This window comes from Dermacentor silvarum, chromosome 6 (genome assembly GCF_013339745.2).
Source record: "Dermacentor silvarum isolate Dsil-2018 chromosome 6, BIME_Dsil_1.4, whole genome shotgun sequence".
NCBI lineage: Eukaryota > Metazoa > Arthropoda > Arachnida > Ixodida > Ixodidae > Dermacentor > Dermacentor silvarum.
In genome coordinates, this window is record NC_051159.1 from 169,040,240 (window position 1) to 169,059,859 (window position 19,620).

Below are 19,620 nucleotides of genomic sequence, written 5' to 3' on the forward strand. Positions count from 1 at the left end.
ACCAGTTAATAATATTGTCGTCATTGTCGGACTGCGCTCGATGTCTATTTCAGCTAACGTAAAGCATATACAGAGGCTATCACAACGAGAGTGCATAAATTGTTTCCGGTGTTCAGCGTGCTTATAAAAATTATTTAATATTACTTCTTGCTTGCCGATTAAGATCATCTACAGAGTGAGACGAGAACACCTGTTCTGTTCGTGGTTGTTGGGCCAGACGCGTCTTTACGGTGCCTGACATTTCATTGTGCAGCTTGCTCGCTACGCGCTTTTTGCAAAGGCGAATCGCTAGATCTCGATGCAAAAGGTCCAAAGGAAACGTTTTCGATTCGATTCATTGCAACTGCGATCGGCCATCGCGCTGTCCTTGTGTGCTCAGACCAGACGTCATACTCGGAGGCACTCCGCAAGTCCGGCTGGTCTGCGGGCTCTCCTGCCAATGGAGGCTACGAACACCAGACTTCTGTCTCATCCTGTGAGTCGGCTGCACCTTACGCATGCCATGCATTTGTGCGTCGCTGTTTGCAGTTAATCTGCTCAAGCGGCATATGAAAATATGTGCTTTGGCGGCGGGCGATTGCGTTGTTTCTAGATATTTCGCGGTGAATCTGTAGAAACAAACGATGCTATATTTGTGCGTCATCAGACTCACTATATATTGTGCGTCATCATGCTAAGCGAGGGGAACAGGTTCAATGCTTCCTGGTCAGTCTGATTACGTAGCGCTGTAGACATAGTTTGAAACGCGAAACTAGTCGAAATAACCTAGGACCTGCCTTTCGATTTATACTTTCGCCCACACGTTTCTCATTAGTTTTATCCTCCTCAGTCCTTTGGTACCCAAGTGGGTACCTTGCTCTTAATACTTTTCAAGATTTATTCAGAAGCGATTGCGTAAAGTAGTCATACAGTATATAAAGTGAGATGCACGCGGAACTGCATGTATAGACGTGATTTAAGTGCATTATTGTCGTCACCATTTCTGAAGGTTTTCAAAAACTTTGTCTAAATCGCTGTGTTTTTGTAGCCCACAAAAATCACCTGTGAAGTGCCTTTTGAGCACCGTGAGCTGACGCGAAAATCCAAGATGCATCTACAACATACCACTCTACCACGCGGTGTTTCATCATTATCTTTGTGCTTAGGCTAAAACAAACGATTTTTATAACAGAGATCATGAGGTGATGGCTACTTTCTCAACTTACATGGATGCATTGCATGGATATACCGGTTAGATGCCTTCATCTACTAACCGGTGTACTAAAATTTTCCCGTTGGTAACATATCAGTCGGTAATAAGGACCGACATCAAAAGCAATTATGCTCCTTAGTAGTCTTCGTGTGTGAGGAGGTTATAGTATAGACTGAGACGCTCAGCGTAAGCTTACATCAAGCTTAGAGGATGGCTACGCAACGATGTAACATAGCATCTAGAGCAAATAAGTATATGTACTTACATCCATGCCCCTTTAGGATTAAGTTTTCGTTATCGGTTTGCACTTATCTAGTCCTGTTTGCAACGCGCTTTTTGGTTCTCCAAGTTCATCTAGCTGTATTGCACGGCATCTGGAACATTTGCGCTTTAATTTGATGCCTATGGCTAAACGATAACTTATGACAAAGCCATTCGACCACTTAGTTTGGATGGTCCGATTACTTCATTACGAAAACGTTGATGCTTCGGAGTTCCCTTTTGATTAACCTCATAAAGCATATCGACGTGCACCACTTATGCCTTCACTGTTTAAAGCTTGTGGTGGTAAATTACTTCGAACCGTCTTGTCACAGTAGCGCTTTTGACAGCTAATTGCAGCTGACTGCTTACTGTAAGCGCTTCAGGAGCTTCATCTGATAAAACGTGTTACCTATGTAAGACGAATAGTGTGGTGTGTTCCTTCGATGAATAAATGTGTTTGTCCGTAGACAGAGTTCATGGCATGATTTTTGCAGCGCGAAGCACTGTAGTGCTGAAAGAAAATAAAAAGAGCGAAGCGTTGGCGAAACGTTGGCGAAACGTTGGCGAAAGAAGGACCAACACAACTTAGAGCAACGCGTGCAAACATGCCACTCGGTTTCCAAATGTGAAGTTAAAATGAAGTAGCCACGCTAACGAGCACTTTTTACATGTGCAGTTCTCTGAAATCTTTGAAACGTTATAAATAACCTCGACTGCGTGAACAATATAGAAAGTATATCATCTTTCTGTTTCGTCTCCAAAAAATACGACGGACTTGTGTGCTAATATTTATGAGCGCTCTTTTGTATGTACTGGCCGTTATCATTTAAAATGCGCCGGACGTTTGTGGGAAGTTCTGTGCCAATTTAGAAACTGGTTACTTATGTTTTCCGTATGACGAAAAAAACAACAACCAAAACTGAGCACTCTCGCGCAAAGTGAGATGCAATGACAACGATAATCTTAAGGAATTGCAGCGAATGATTCTCCATTCCAGTTTTCTCATTTTGATTTCTTCTCTCGTGAGGCACTGTAACCGCGCGTCCAAGGAGGTTTAAACAAAATTTGGGTACTCCGTAGTCGTGTTTCGTCATCGTCTCCACGTTTTCACATATGCATAGTCCTCCTTTTCTTCTCCTTTGTTGCCGTTTTGCAGCACGACCCAATGTGTGAAAAATGCCACCAGTTATTCCTTTTTTTACATACAATTGCTTGCTTGTGATAATCGACAGACATGACGATGTACTCTCCCGCCAGTTTTGTTATGACATACAAATGCGTGGCACGGGTCGCCATGGTGGCATTTTCTAACGGTAAAGGCAGTAGCGATTCAAACCACGAGACTTGGGTTTAAATGCCATTGTTTTTTGCGACCCACGCGTCCCTTGTTTAGATACATGAGACAATTAACACTCCTATCTGTGCTACACCCACAGACATCATGTCATCGTTAACACCGCTAAGTGCCCAGTTAATTTCTCAGCTATTGCTGATAAATTAACTGGGCACTTGTCTCGGACATGGTCGAGTGAACGTACTTGATAGGCTACATTACTTGAGTTTGTGTATGTTGAGTGAGAACACGGACCTCTATTTCGAGGTTGCACGTATGCCTAGTAGAAATGGACACCTCGTTTAAGCAAGTTTGCTAATTTGTATGACTTGAGACAGTAGTTTCTTTCGTGAGTTGCGTTAATATTTTTGGTAAAGTTCGACCGAAGGTGAACGTTTTCTGTTAAAAGACGTCGTAAACTCTGCCCTAACTTATCGACTAACGCTGATGTATCCCCGTGTGCTACATACTGGCAACGTTTTCGACGTAGTGAACATAAAATTAAGTTCTTGTTTAACGTCCTGGAGCCGCACTTTGGGCTATGAAACGCCGTCGTGCGAGGATCTGGATTATATTTAGATTAATTTTGACCGAGGGTCCGCTAATATGTTCTCAGAGCATGGTACGCGAGGGTTTCTGCATTCCGCTCCCATCGGAATGTGGTCACCACGGCCGACGATCGAACCAACGACCTCGAGCTCAGAAGCAGAACGCCATAACCACTGAGTCACCGCGGTGGATGTAGTGAAAAGACTACGTATCATAAGTTCACTCAAGAATCATGCATCCATGCACGCTGCAAGATTTGTGAGATTTACTATACTACGATTCTTTAACACCATTTTTGTTGTGTTGAACAACGACGACGCACTTGTAGGCGCATCCCGTATACTGCCCACTTCTTTAACTCCCGTATGTAGCTTAATAGCAGGTAACGCAGAATATTACATATACATCAAACATTGGCAAAGACATCCATTCTGAAATTTTGTAGTTTTCCACTCATTGAGAAATACAGAGAGAAGAAAATTTGGGCAGAACTCATATACGATGGCTATTCAAAGTATGTGAATAGCATTCTTTTGAAGTGAAAATTATTCCGTGACATTTTAAAGGAGTTTATTGTTTTTCGCTGACGAGCGCCATAAACACGATTAGGCCCACATTTTTAGACTACACTGCCCTCACGATCAGTCCACGAAAATGCTTAGATACATAGCCGGAAAGAAAACGGGTCTGACAACGCCAGGAAAGCTATTAGCATTAAAAGTTCCATTGTCAACCAGAGAAGTTAGCCCAGCAACTGGCTTGGCATGCTACTCCCGGTGTAATATTTGATGAGTGACAAGAGAAAGACAGTAAGAGAAAGAACTACGCACACGCAAACACACATGGAAAACACACTTCCACACAACTATAGTTCATTGTATTATTTAGGCCTACATCGCGCAGTAATCGCAAAGCGCCTTAGTTGCGCTCGTATAGTAGAGACAGCACCGCCGCAGTCTAAGTATGTGCGCACATACTGAGAAGCTTACGCAGTAGTCTATGGAGAACCATGCGCGAAATTGTAAATATGCAGACAATTTTTTTTTTTTTGCGGCGCCATATCGGCAGCTTCAGTGGCGCGTTCATTGTAACTAAGTAAGGACGCAAGATTTATTTTGTATCTTGAGAACCCTGAAAGATAATCCATCCCTGACGCATCAGCTAAGCGTGGCGAACAGCGGATTCAAAAGCCGCGCCACCGGTGGCATCATTTTTCTCGTCGCCAGTATTATTTTGCGTTGTTGTTAGTTACCTAGCTTTCTGATGAAACAATGCACTCATGATAGGCGGCACTCAACATCCCTCTTCTTCTTGCCTCTTCTCCATGAAACCTCTATCACATTTTCTTTCCTTGCGTACTTTTTCCTGGTTTGTTTATATTGTATGCCCCTATTCACTTGCTGGCATTCCATGGTCACCAGTCTTATTCTCTTTTCTCTACTGCAGTCCGCACGACAACTATTAAACGCATTTGCGTTGTATACGTGCGCGTTATGCCGAAGGTAATGGAAAATTCTAGACAAAAGCATTTCAAAGTAAATTCGCTTATCAATGCTTGTACACTTAGTAACCACAAGTTTTTTTTTTTTTTTTGTGATACCATAGCAGCTGGGGATATAGTGAATGGTGGAAGGCAAATTTTGCAATGCGATACGCATAAAACACGTTAACTTTAATTAATCAACGCCTACTTTATTTAATTTCTTCCTGATTTTTCACGTTTCCCGCCATTTATCATGGTTCTAAGAACGCCTCGACGCCGTTATCTCCGGGATCCGCCACTAGCGCTACATACGATAAGAAAAGAATGAGAAATAAAAACGGATCGTTACAAGGTACAACACCCAAATTCGTCTTGTTGAGCAGTGACAATACCACTCCCAAGCTAGAGCTTAAGGACAACCTTTTTTTTTTTCTTACAAATTCGGGCTTTTTCAAAAAAATGCAGAACGCACAGAATTATGTGTACGGGTTCTAATAGCAAGCATACTTAGTAGTTAAGGACATTTACGTACGTAAATATTGTTGTAACTGCCATAGTGACACGTGTGGAGACGTGCTTAGCTATGATTGCGCGCATTTTCATTTTGTTCGTGTGACCAGAAGCCGCCAACACAATTTTCTGGCTTGCTCCCCTCCTTTTCCACCTTCTGTACTCACGCTAAGAAAAATGTTCAAGTGATAACTACAGGGGCCGAATTCACAAACCTTTTCGTTCGAAAGTGCTCTCTGCCCTTGGCCAGCCACCTTCGCTAATAGTATGCGAGGCATCAAAATTGGCAAACATTTTTTTCTTGCTAAAAATGCTAGCGTAAGAGCTCTTCGTGAACACGTGCCCGGATATCGTGCAAGGAATCTTCGAGAACTCAAGCGCACAGTTGTCTCGCCGATTGCCCATCGCATACACGCACATCCCTCCAGCGATTTAGCCATCTTCACGAAAATCATCGCAGCGCTGTACAACGAGCGAGAGGGGTGACGCGAAAGGGTCGGTGGATGCAGACCATCGTGTTCCTGCCGAGATGAAGACAAGGTTTCTGGCGCCGGCAAGAAACGGCGTCAGTCGCGAACCTGGCGAGACGAAATGAATGTGGGCACATGTGAGCTATATGCGCAGGCGGGTGAATATAGGCGATCGTCGTGCCACTGAGCAGGGTGCAGTTACCCTTTGCCTAAAAACGCTTTATTTGGAGCTCGAGCCAATATAGGTTTGGGAAAGCGAGCGCCGTCGCAATAAATTACCCGTGGCGGCGCGGAGTAAGTCGCGACGGCGCCATCTCATCGCTGCTGCCGCCGCCGCGGATAATTGTGGGTCTCCTTTCTCATCGTTCGGTGTCTACTACTCGTTCTTGCCACAGCGATCCTGGTGGCGCATCTTTTAGAAACTGGATCTCTTTTTATTTTCGTTCTCAGTACTTTTTTTGTTTTGTTTTTTACGGCGCCTTGTATCTCATCGTCCTGCCCGTTGGCGACAACCTTCGTTTTGCACTTCGGCCATATTAGCAGTGGCACATTCTTCAAGCAGTTTAACCCTGGCGAATCCCACCAGCATTGAGAGGGTCGCCTGTGCGCACACGAAATAATATTGGTGCATGGGTTCCGTTGGAACTCAGTGCGATCGTCACTGTAATTACCGGGAATACAATGGGTTCTTGTCATTAGTTGACCAAGGGCACATAAACACATTTGAAGAGAACACAGGGCAGGCCTTAGATGTACTGACTTTCCGACAAGTGTTTATCATGTTGTTTAGGCTGACCGTGTTTCGGTTTGCAAGCGAAAGGGTATATTCATTCTGCGGTGACAAACCTAATAATAACAACGATAATTTCAAGCTGTTGGTTTGTTTAAACGAAATATAACTGCATCTATGTATATGTTTTAATAATTTTTCGATGTCGTCTGTCTCGCCTTATTTGTTCTTTGTCTTGCGTATTTTTTTTTTGTTCTTGTTTTCTTATTTATATAGTTAGAAATAATGCACAGTGAATCAAGTATACTTAGTAAAATATTATACATTGTTTGACGCTAAAATGCCCTCCTTCCCAATCTTGCATAGCAACAGGCAAACGGTTGCGTGCTTCAGAGAGCCTGTATTTGATGTTCCAAATGTATTCAATTACAATGTATAAGGTGCAAATCTCCGAGCCAGCAGCAAAAGTAGCTGTAATGGCGGTGCTTAAAGAGACGAATTACATACATGCGGCAATCAGAGTATGTATTACTCGTCTCGCAGTGGTTGAGCTAACTTTGCGCATTCCACGTGTGTGTATACTCGTATATTAGCAACAGAGAAAGTGGACGGAGTGACAGCTGTAGCGATATCATATTTGGTAGAGCCCCACACTCTTCAAGCGGATTCTGTGGGTTCCGCGGGAAAACGTTTCTTGCACATTCGTTTCATTTATCGTTAATGCAGAATATTGCAAAATTAATCCTCGTGTATAATTACACACGAGTTAGTTAAGGAGTTAGTTTCTACTGGTCTTTCCCTGGCTGCATTGTTATTAACTTCATGCCCATCGATTACCTTTCCCAGAACACGTTCTGACTACTCGACACAATTCTCAAATAAAGAGCAACATCAAGAAGACAGTATGCTCAGCAGTATGTTTCCTTAACTGACACTTGCTCAAATCGCGTTGTTATCGATTCTTGCGCTCCGCAGGGGCTTGCGCTCTGTCCTCTTATTTTTTATATTTATAAATGCCGTCGTTATTGATATCAATGTTAATATTAAATTGTACGCAGACGACGGCGTACTTTATGAAACAATCAGCTTAATCGAAGATCAAGTCATGTTAAACGAGAATCACCAAAAAGTCATATCCTGGTGTAAAAAGTGGCAGACGACTATTTATTTTGAAGAAAAAAACAACTAAACAGTCTTTATGCACATAACCCACAAAAAGAGCCCGCTTCTTTTTCGCTACGGTGCAAACGGCATCTTTTTGTCAGAGGCAACTGAATATAAATACTTGAGCTTATGGTTTACGAATATTCTATATTGTACAAAACACATTGACGCAGTGACAAGTAAATCTCTATGCAAATTATTCTTCTTGAGACGCTCTTTGAAGTTATCCATGCCTTCTATACGTCTCCTTGCAAATCAGCCTTTTATATGTCAAATGCTCGAGTATGTAGCACTCATTTAGGATTTGTACACCAGGACCAACATCAACTAGACAGAATGCAGCAGAAATTAGCTCGGTATATCTATAATTCGTACGGGCGGACGTCACTTACTGAACTCATAAAGTGTAGTGGACTATACCTCAGTTACCAACAGAAATCAATTTTTTCGGTTGACGTTTTTCTATCGGTTAGTCATTTAACGTCACATTTCATCACCTAGTCTGAAAGATACTGCTACACGCGTATAGTACTTGATGGTTTGAACAAGGCGCGCGGCAAGACAAAGGCATTCTTTTACAGTAACACCTTTACTTCCACGCAATAACTGTTCTATAAGCGCTCATTTTTCTTCCTCGACCCCATTGTTGAATAGAACAGTCTTTCTGATGATGTTGTGACCCGCCATTTATTGTAGTCGGTTGAGAAACACTTGTAGTAACTTCTTTTCATCTCCAATGTAATCTATGATTTTGTTGTGCCTTTCTCCTTCTAACAATTTTTGTTAAACCTTCATTTTTTTTCGCGCAGTGTTTATTTCAGCTGTTTTGTGCCTTATAATATGGGACAATATGTTATGTACCACGGTGTTATGATTTCTCTGAGATTGTAGTATTCATAAATGAATAAATAAAGACACGGGATCTCCTATATGGGATCTCCTTTTCTGCGGTGTGCTCTACAATTTCCACAGCCTTCGCTAAAATGTCTACTGTACGGGATCTAGTAGGTGTTACATGTCATACGTTTAGTACTTTCCTACTGTGTTCACTGTAACGGCTAATATGTTTTCCTGCCATCGTGAAAACTGCGAATGTTCTCGACTAATGTGATAGACCGTAGAATGTGTCAGGCCTCGCTAGCCACGTAATCAGGAACCATTGCTCGTCATCCTTCGCGAGTTGTCGCTGTTCTCTCAGCCAGCGGTTATTTCTTAATCCTGGACAGACCGCACGTGCGGCGCGCCCTGGGCAATCGAAAACCGCGAAGGAATCCTGTGAACCGCCCCTATGGCTTCGGTGTGTTCTATAGGTTTTCGTCACTCGTTGTTTGTACGCTACTTTCGTCACCTTTGTGTGGGTGTGTGTGCGTGTGTTTTTGTTTTTTTTCTTCTTTTCATTTCGCCGTTCTGTCGCACTTCGCAGGTTTCAGCGCTCAGTCACTCACGGCCTCGAGCAAAGTCGAGGCACAATCCCCCCCGAGGTCTTCGACACCTGGTACGCGCTTCTCTTCGCTTTTTGAGAATGAATTTCTCTCTCGCTATGTCGGTGCATCGGCCATGTCTGTCTCTCTCTCTCTCTCTGTGTCTATGTCGGTGCATCGGCCATGTCTGTCTCTCTCTCCCTCTGTGTCTGTCTGTCTATCTGTATTTATGCCATGCCATGTCATGTCTGTTGGTCTGTCTGGGCGTCTGTGTCTTTCTGCCATTCGTCTTATGAGGTGTTAACTGTGGTACAGTCACACGTGGTCAATCTTGTCGCCGGCAACACCAACTTCCGTGCTTTCTTTGATTAAAACTGCAGCGTTTTGAAAGTTACAACAGCTGGTAAGGGCAGATATATTTCTGGCCTTCCCGTGGGAAAGTGGCAAAACTACGTTGGCTTGTCCAGGATGCTTGCTTTCAATTTAGGATCTTTGAGAACGTAGAAGCCTATTCCATTCCTTTATTTCAGCTTTCAACTCTAAATGTACAAATGCTAGGACGAGCAAAAAAACAAAAAACAACAATGCATCTGGACAGTCACTATCCCCTACAAAGCATGCATTTCTACTTTTTAATTGTTGATGCGCCTGTTTTGACGCTTTGTATGTCACAGCGGTGTAAATAGATTACAACCATAATTTGTACATGTGTAGATAAAGTAGTGACGCCATTATGTGCCCCACGTGCCGACGTTAGCTACATATGTGTGAAAATATAGAATCGCGACAATTTATGTGTATTCTTTTACCAAGTGCTCGATAGTGACGCTGCTTGTCTTGCGTGTTTCTATTATTTCAGATTCTTTTCAAATGTTTCGGGCTGCTAGCGCGCGGTTCTCGTCACAAGGTACGTGTCAACAGCCTGTAAAGTGTCCTCGATTGATTGATTGATTGATTGATTGATTACGCTTATTTTTACAAGCAACAGAAAGAAATTTAAAAGTTTAGTGTCCGATTGTCTTTTTACTTCTAAATCGAATAAAACTTTTTCCCACTGTGACTGGCACCTGAAGGTACGTGTGTTGCGAATTTGCTGAACATCCTAGCTGGGTAGTTTTAGAACTTGTTTTGACTTGTGTGTGTTAGCGCAGTTAAAAAATTATACCATCCATGACACCTATAGGTTTTGATGAACGCCCGTCCGGTCTGGGATGACCGTGGCGCAGTTCTCTAAATCATTCTGAAAAGGTGCCCCGCATGGACGCCGAAACGTCTTTTGTTCTTTCTTTTATACATATAGTATATGTATGTGGTCGGTGTCCGCGTTTTTGCACAATTGTGCCAGGACTGAATTTGTGCCGATGGAACAGGCTGTGGCATATCGCGGCAGGAACGTGTACTTGCGTTCAGGTTCACTGACACTCCAAATGTCAAAAGGGAGCTCGGATTCGACCTCCAAAACGAACACATTGCCTCTGCGCCGCGAGCTCGGTCACGTCGGCAGATTGGTTTGGTATAGCCACGGCTTTCTCCCATGCATGACGACACACTCCCGTTCCCGAGAACCGCCGCTGGGCTTAGTTCTCGACCTTCGCTTTACATACTTCGGTCTGCCACACTGTGAACTCAGACTCGACCGACAAGGTGGATCGGAAGCGCATTTCTCCCAAGCGTGACGCTTCACGTGCACGCGCACGTACAACGCGTTCCCGGAAAGGCGTATGTACGTATAACGGCTGCCTTTCCACTCCCTGCGAAGCAAGGCCACAATACGGCGTTTTTGGATTCCGTTATTTTTCTTCAGTTGTGCAGCATCTCGTGGCATAAAAGAAAAAAAAAGAAAGAAAGCAGCGCTACTCAGTTATCTGTCGCGCAGCGACTCACAACGCAAGCGGACGTCGCCGATCAAAGTCCGTGCGCGCCCCGGAAGTAAAGAACGCTGTGTTTCCTTCACTCAAGCAGCCACAGCCGGCCTCGTGTTTAAAAGGCTCTCGAGAAACTGTTTTAGGCTCAGACTGCTTTAACGCCACTCCCACCCCCTTCTTTAGGTCCCCCCACCCAGTCAAGCTTGCCCCCATTGCCCTACCACCCCCTGACATTATTTATATGCTTTCTTTTCTTTTCTTTCTTTCTTTTTTCGCCATAGCTCCCATAAACACACACACACACGCCCGAAGCTACTCACGCGCTCAGTGACCATCGAGCCCTTGTGCCCCAGCCATATTTACATATCATCGTGGTCCCATTAAGAGCCTCACTGCGGCAGCGGCGTGTCCCTCCCCCTGTATCTGCACTCCCGCCCTCCTAACGGTGCCGTATATCGCCGCTCCACTTTCCCCACCAGCTTTTTATTTCCTTTCATCGCCCTTTCTGTCTTTCATCTGCTCCCCACTACTGTTTGCGGAGGGCTCTCGTAACGTCAACCTGGCGTTGCTTGCTTTATGGACGTCAGGAGTGCGGCATCCCCCACCACGCGCGAAGCAGCCGGTTGATTTCGTGGCGCTCAATCTGGAGCGTTAGTCACGGCTTTGTTGCCGCTCGAGGAGCCGTGAAGCCAAGGGCGTCCGTCGCTGCCTCCCGACAGCCACCCCGCTTCTCAGACCCACCATCTTTTCTTTCTTTTTTTTCTCCACTGACGCAGCCTACGGCTTGCGTTGGCCTCCCAGCTCTTTTACGCCTCGTTGTCCTCATCAGAGGTTTGCTTAGTTCCAGCGCATTGACGTGACATAGGAATGACCTGTGGCTCACGTTGGGTTCTGTCAGTAATAATATCCTCGTTTGGTCGTCAGAGTAATGCCTTCAACATGCACGAACTTTGCGTGTTCGTAAAGCCACGCTACTCGCGTGAATGTTTCACTTAACGTTGTTGACTTTGAGGCCCGCGGTACGTGGCCACTATATGGGATTGTGCAACAACCGGATGCCCAGCAAAGGAAAAGAGACTGGGTAAATTAGCAAGTGGGACGTCGCCACACAGACGTAAAGTATTTCTAAATTATATTGTCAGAAAAACTGAAATTGAGAACAAAACAAGAACCAAGCATGAAATTTTGTGATAGCGATGAGAATAAAGTGAGATTAAAAGCAATCTTTATACACGGCGTGCGTTTTGGCAGAACCTGCGCACTACGAGAGTTTAGCATAGCTATCAATACATTTGTTTGCTTGTTCTGAATAAAACGTAAGCTTTCTTGTAATTTCACTGGTATTTTTCGAAGTCTCGTCATTAAAGAGCAGCCAATAAGAATTCCGAGAGCCTGGAATTTTCTAACTAAATCTAAAAAAATTCTAGACGTAACTTTTTCCTTTGCGATCTTGGCTCTGACGGAACGCGCGTCAGGCCTGTAGACAGAACCGGACACGAGTTAGAAGCGTTAATGTGTCGTTTCTCCGGCCATTGCGATCGCCACTAGACAGCGGCAACCAGTTTCTGTAGTGTGATTGGCTAAAAAATTACCTTTTTCCCACATCTAAACCTAAGTCTATATTTGAGTATTCATTTCGCGGTGTGTGTCGCGCAATATCCCATGTTTTTAAAGTTTGCACGTTACTTTTCTTTTTTTTTTCCAACCTATTGTCTGGTTTTCTCTTGTCCAGGTCAAGGCATAGTTTAGATACGATTAAAAAAAACGTTAATAACTAGCGAGACGCGTCAAATTTATTGCAAACGATCACATGAGCAAGAAACATTAGCGAGAAGACGCTTTAATGCACGCCACATTCGTTTAAATTAGTAACAATGACATTGTCCACCTCGCTAAAATACATAACCGGTGGTCTTGAAAAATAAAGTAGTGATACTTCACTTCCGATAATTACGAGTTTGTGAAGTATAGCCTTCGTTCAGTTAAGTCCACTGGGTAAAGCTGCCGGGGTCCTGCTTGGAAGGACTTGGCAAAACCTCTGAAGTAAGTCAAAAATTTGGCACGATCACTGCAGCATACTCCGTGTGGTGACTCGCAAAGCCAGCTTTACTGCTTAATCGACAGGGGAACAGAGCTAAATGACGAAGTACAAGAAGGAGAACACACACCAGCGCTGCTTCATCATCAACTGTGCCCCTTCTTCATCATCAACTGTGCACATTCGCCTTCTTGTGCTTCGTTTTTTCGCGCTGTTCCCCGGTCGAGTATGTACCGACTAGCCCAAGCCTCTACCGTGTTTACTGATTCACTCTGAGAAGTCAGCACGAAAGCAGTTGATTCGCATGCCAAGCGGCCGCTTGTAACTGAATCTTAACCAACCATCTTATCCCATCTGCATAAAACGCCTGGAGAGGGTGACTAGTCACGTGCAGGGTCACTTTTGCTTCATTTTTTTATTATAGAGTAAACGTGCATTTTCCGCATCATTCACCCAGTAAATTTGCCCACACCATGGACTGTGTCAATGCCCTGCAGTGGAGATCGCGCACGAAGCAAATGTTATCTACAAAGCTCGCTCGAGCTTTTTTCTTCTGTGAACATAAGTGGGCGACGCTGTCTTCAAGTGCGGTATATTTAACTTTAAAGGAACGATGCAGGAGTACTGGCGGCGTCGAAGCAAGCTCAGATGTCACCGTTGGAGTGTCACTTACACGGCACATTACCCGGTAGTGTCCAAAGAACACGGTCAGACCTGCCGCTGCTATCGCATCCTGTTCTCACTCACCCATACTAAAACAAAAATCCGCCCTCCCGCCTGCTCCCTAAAGGGAGGCCACCGTGTCCACACTCGCAGCCAATGACCATGGAAGCGTTGATCGCCTCCCCTCCGTGTCGTTTCCCTCCGCTCCCCGCTCCACTTTCAGCCACTGTGTGGAGGGGATATGGCGAGTTCGCGGCTGTGTGTATTAAGCTTGGCTCCGGTTGCCCCCAGCACGTGCGTTGACACGGTGCTTATCGCGATTAGAACGTCACTCGTTGTCCCCCACCGAAGCCCCGCAGTCGCTTGGGCTATTGAAAGCACCTCTCGGCTGACGCTGCTCGCTTTCGCCTACGCTGCGCTTGCAGTATGTAAGCAGGTGTGCCCAGATACGAGCTTTTTATGCCTGTAGATCAGACGCGGCTCTTTAAGGCCGGCCGCGCATGGAGCGTGCCCAGCCGCCAAAGTGGTCAGTAGAGAACGTTTACATCCCTTCGGATATGGCGTACACCATTGTGTACGCGACATGTCTTTGCCAGTTCTATCCGGTGGCGGCAAAGAGAAAATCACAATAATTGAATTTCGGGTAAATTTAAACGTATGCTTACCTAATGTGGCCCCCTTTAGTTTAATTGTGCTGAGTACTGCTACACACGACCACTTTGCTGAAGGCTTGACGAGATGCTCGACCGTCTGTATTCCGTGAGCAATGCTGAAAAAAGAAATCCTTTCTCGTAATTCTTAAATTTTTAAATAACTCGTGCTGATGCTTTGAATGGCTGATTTAGCGTTTTGAATGAAATAAATTCACCCCCCCCCCAAAAAAAAAAAGGAAAAGGAAGAAAACTGACTACAATAAATCAAGGTTTAATTAGACTGTGAATGTGAGTACTCATTAGAAAACGCACAAATCAACATCCTAACACTTTGACTTTCTTTCAACGAAGACTGTAGTACCTTGTAATAAAATTGTGTAACTGTGACACGTATATCGACAGTCCGTCTAAATTCGAGAGTTAAAACGAAATGGGCGTCGCTTTCAACCCTAAAGGTTATTAACTATATAAGATGTTTGCCGCCGCCTCCCCTTACCAGTGATAATCATGGCAGCACATTAACCCAAACAATGACTCACTGAATCATTCAGGAATTTTTTCTCCAATATGGAATGGACCCCTACCAGAAAATATAGCTTTACGAATACCAGAAGTTTGTTGTATGGACACTTACAGGAAGCTACGCGTAGTTTTCGCAAAGGGAGAACTCGCAAAACGTCAGTCCTACTGCGAGGCAAAGTCACTCATAGACATTCAGCGTCCTCACCAAACTGAGTTATTTTTGAGGCATTGAAAAGGCATAGCCATAAAGCTGAGTCCAACTTGATTTTTTGGCGCGAGTGGCGTCTGGCCTGGCTGTTACCGTGCCTCATCTATTGTTATTAGCCAGGCATAAAGTGTGTCGCAGTATATTAGACGATAGACAATGAAAATTAACACAATGAATGTCTTTCTATTTATTCAGTGTGTTGTTGCCTGGTTGACAGCCCCGGCTGTCGTTGCATATAGGGTTGTGCAGTTGATTGACTGCACAATTCACATCAAGGTATATTGCAAACTAGAGGCCGTATACGGTTGTCTCAACAGAAGGTGATAAAGACAATACAGATTTTTTTCGTTCAAGTGACTTAGTTTAACGACCGTAACACGCTGAGAATTTGTTGTGCGCATGTGCTTCATTTGAACGTTTTCCTTTCAAATTTTCTGTCGAACCATACCGCTCCCCCAGTGCACAGTCGCAAAACGGATGTTTCTACTCCGGTAAACCTCCCTGCATTTCCGATCTCACATTTACCATCTCTCTCTTCATAGGCCGTGATCTTGCCAGCAGGCTCTATATACATTGTCGTTGTTCCTCTCCACGCAGGCAGCGGCCAGATCCAGCTGTGGCAATTCCTGCTCGAGCTCCTCTCGGACAGCAACAACGCCAACTGCATCACCTGGGAAGGTAGCAACGGCGAGTTCAAGCTCATCGACCCGGACGAAGTGGCCCGGCGCTGGGGCGAGCGCAAGAGCAAGCCCAACATGAACTACGACAAGCTGAGCCGCGCGCTACGCTACTACTACGACAAGAACATCATGACCAAGGTGCACGGCAAGCGCTACGCCTACAAGTTCGACTTCCACGGCCTGACGCAGGCGCAGCAGCCGCCTACCCCCGAGTCGTCAGCCGCGTATCGCCTGCAGACCGAGCTGTTACTACCTCACTACCGGAGCAACTACATCGGCGCCCACCAGCCGTCGCCAATGGGGCTGCCTCCGTCAGCCGCGGCTGCAGCCGCCGCCGTGCGTAGTCCTTACTGGACGCCGAGTGCCACGGGAGCCTGCAACCTGTACCCCAACCTGTCGGGACACTCGCTCACGCACGCTGGACACAGAGCCAACGGCCTGAGTCACTATTACACATGACTCTGGTGCTGAGATCGTAGCGGCGACCGCCTGGTGTCGCACCACCATTGACACTTGCCCATTAGTCGTGAACTGCGAATTGTGAGAGACTATATAGGCACGAATGGAACGAACACATTGGACTCCGTAGAATCGGCGCAGAATGGGGATCCACGTCCTGTGTTCCAATTTATTTCGGTGCATTTTTCGCAAACGTGTTTTCATGGGTGCAGCGTCGGACCTACGAACGTTGTTTGATTTTGTGCTTTGCAACAAACCCGTGACGAACGCCCTGATAAGTGTGAGTAGAATGTTGTGCGAAAGTAATCAACGCTTGCGGTAATCTGCTGGGTTTGTTGTCTCCTGCAGGCAAGAAAGGAACCCAAGTTTGTGACCTGTCGCTAGAGTTGTTTTTCGTTGATACGCACAGTGGACAAAGTACAAGTACCGGAATGTCTATGCGCGTGCAAGAGCTCCGGGTGCCTGCAGTCACTACGAAAGTCTTGACGAAACTGTCGTTTTGCATAGTGATTAATAGGGGATGATAGGCTGAAGGGTCAATTTTCGAACCGGTTAACCGATTTTAATAAAATTTTGTGGAATGATTTATTTTTTGTTATGAGAATATATTTTAAATTTCATCACCCTGACGCAAATAGACAAAATATGGGCATTATATTGGGCACTTGAGTGCTAGCTTAGAAAACTATCATTTCAAAAATAAGAGATAGCTTCCCTGTTTTCGGATAGATAAATGATAAAAACAGCCACTTGATTTTTTTTATGCCATTTCTGTAAAAAAAATCCGGTCACTTGGAAACCAAGTTTGTTTTCAGTGTAATCATCATATGTGAACTATCTGACATTTTTATTGTGGTAGAAGAAACTTAGAACCTAAAAAGTACATTATCTTATTCCTGACAAAATTTCCCTTCATAAACCTCTATGAAGCCAGGTTTTGGCAAAGCAGGTTGAAAACAATAGTTTTCCTGGAGGTGTAGTTTGGTAAGAAAGTGCGAACAGAGAAATATCAGTTGAAAGATTACAGCACACGCTACACTAATTTATTTTATTTAAGTTGTGCTTTCTTCAGCACAGCGCTACTCGGCAGCGATCGCTTCAAGCCGCTTTTTCCTTCTAAATTTGGAGCTGTCGAGCGCCCTTGTCTGTGCTCGTGAAATGCGACCTTAGTTGCTTGCTGGACATGCTTCCTTGTATGGACTCCATAATCTAGCTCCAGCTTCGCGGGCACTTTCGATATGCTGCATGCACCCTCATTGACCTGTAGAACTGCCAAGGGTGCTGCAGTTTGTGCTGTTCTCAGGGATGCCAACTCCGTCTTCGGCCACCTGTTCCACAAAAACGCATTGAATGATTCACTCGCGTACTGCATCTGCCTCGTCTAACATCGTTCAAGCAGCTCTCACTTGCTAAGCCAGATCTCCTTGTCTGGCCGAGGACAGACAGGGATGAGTTAAGGAGACGAGCATGTAGGGACAAGAGTTCTACTAGAGGCTGGACGATGGGTTCTTGGCACCGTCGGCTTGCCGGCATCAACCAGTATTGCTCTGCAAGTCATTCCAGAGTCGCCGTGGCAGAAAATATGCCATTTTTGTTGTCTTTCCGATAAACAGAGTTTCAATCTCGGTTTGCCACTCAATTCCTGCTAGCCACAACCCAAACTATTACGTTTTTCTGACATTTTTTCTGCACGTTATGATACAGCTTCGATACGTCCCTTATCGCTAAAAGCCACTAAGAACCCTCTTTCGAAGAGTGCACTCATTCTGCGTCCAGGTTCTCTTGTGCTTTGCGGCCCTGTTTTGACAACAGCCTTCACGAACGCTGTCGACGGCGAGTAAGTGCCAACGTCATGTGAAAAACGTTAATTTTAACGCGATAGCGTTTAGGGCCCCGTGTCGCAGAAAATGCGGCGTCGGCAACCGGTGTGTGATCGCGGGTGGCGGAGAAAATCTTACAACCACATCGACCGCGCAGGCCCTCCACGTGGTGCAAGGTTTCGGTGAACGAAAATTGAATTTCTCACAGTGAAATCCGTCAGAAAAATGGTAAAGTACGACTTTACCATTCGGCGTCGGATTCGCCGTTGGATTGTTTACCAATCAGCGTCGGATTGTAATTTGAATGTACGACAAAACTTAATTCTGCTACGAGGAAACTCAAACACAAACCCCTTTTCCAACATTTCCACCAAACCTGCGCGCGTCGGGACAATAGCAAACAATTAATAAAATAATAAAAAAGGTGCTAGTGCCTTCACATTTTAATATAAGACCACTTACATTGCCCCTGGAAGAACGTCTTTTCAGCAATGCACTTCAGTTTAAAAGTGAAGCCGACTTTAGGGGATTGGTGTAAGCTTGGTCTTTGTAAGCTGGCTTTCCCACGTTCAGTGTTGCAGTGAATGAAGCCTACTTGCCGTATGCGAACGATGCGATGCGAACGGGTCCCGATAACGCTATCGCGTTCTACTGTTAAAGGCGATGCTTAAGCGTCCTCAATTTTTTTCTTCTTTTCTGCAGTGCAGATACTTGGCGAGAAACTTCTTTATTTGTGCACGATCCCCTCCCCCCCCCCCCAAAAAATAAATCTAGAAATACCGATTTTTGGTGAGAATTGAGATTTTAGGCCCGCGTCCCCCCTTAAGCAAAAATGACACCTCTATCGCTATAGCGTTCCATCGCGGCTGCATATTCCTGACAGTGCATGACAAATGGAAAGTAATTCTGGCCATCACTCTCGGGCATCACTTTGTGGCTGTATTCATTCAAACACGTCGCGGTAACTTAGCAGATGCGGCGCTGCTCTGCTGAGCTCGAGGACGCGGGTTCGATCCCTGCTGCAGCGGCCGCATTTCTCTAGGGGCGAGAAGCAAAACCGCTCGTGTACCTAAATTTAGGTGCACGTTGAAGAACCCCCGGTGGTCAAAATATTCCTACGTCCCCCACTTAGGCGTGGTGCTGCATTTTTCATTCTGCTGTATATGTTTTATCATTTAACGTTTACTTTCAGGAATACGTAGGCGTTGCGAATAATACGCTTTACGAAGCACCGCGGGGTGATACGTTTTGTTTATCGTATTTTTTTTCTATGTGTTTATGGTCCCATATTGTCAAAAGCGTTCTACGTAAGTTGTAATACTCACCATAGTACAACACAATGTGCGACATTTTTGTGTTCGCGTGTAGGCCACTGGTAACGCAACAGTTCATGCAGTTGATTCCCGTTAATTCGACCATTGCGGGGCCGCAATATTCAATAGAATTATTCGAAAGATTGAATTAGCAAACCGCGGTAAAGTGACTGAATTCTTTTTTTTTTTTTTTACTCGAAGTAGCCTGTAATGCCGTTCTGTTTCTTGCTTTCGAAGCTCTACTCGCCAGAAAGCGGGTTTCTCGCCGGGACTTTCCAGTGCG

At 45.0% G+C, this 19,620-nt stretch overlaps 1 protein-coding gene across 1 annotated transcript in view; it reads left to right on the forward strand.

Moving 5' to 3' along the window:
- LOC119456376 (retroviral integration site protein Fli-1 homolog) overlaps positions 1-18,300 on the forward strand; it is a 55,056-nt gene extending 36,756 nt beyond the window's left edge. The window contains exons 3-5 of the mRNA XM_037718091.2: positions 9,119-9,190; positions 9,976-10,023; positions 15,663-18,300. Coding sequence (XP_037574019.2) covers positions 9,119-9,190; positions 9,976-10,023; positions 15,663-16,204 — 662 coding nt within the window. The 3' untranslated portion in view covers positions 16,205-18,300. The remainder of the gene's footprint in view (positions 1-9,118; positions 9,191-9,975; positions 10,024-15,662) is intronic.
- Positions 18,301-19,620: the final 1,320 nt, after the last annotated feature.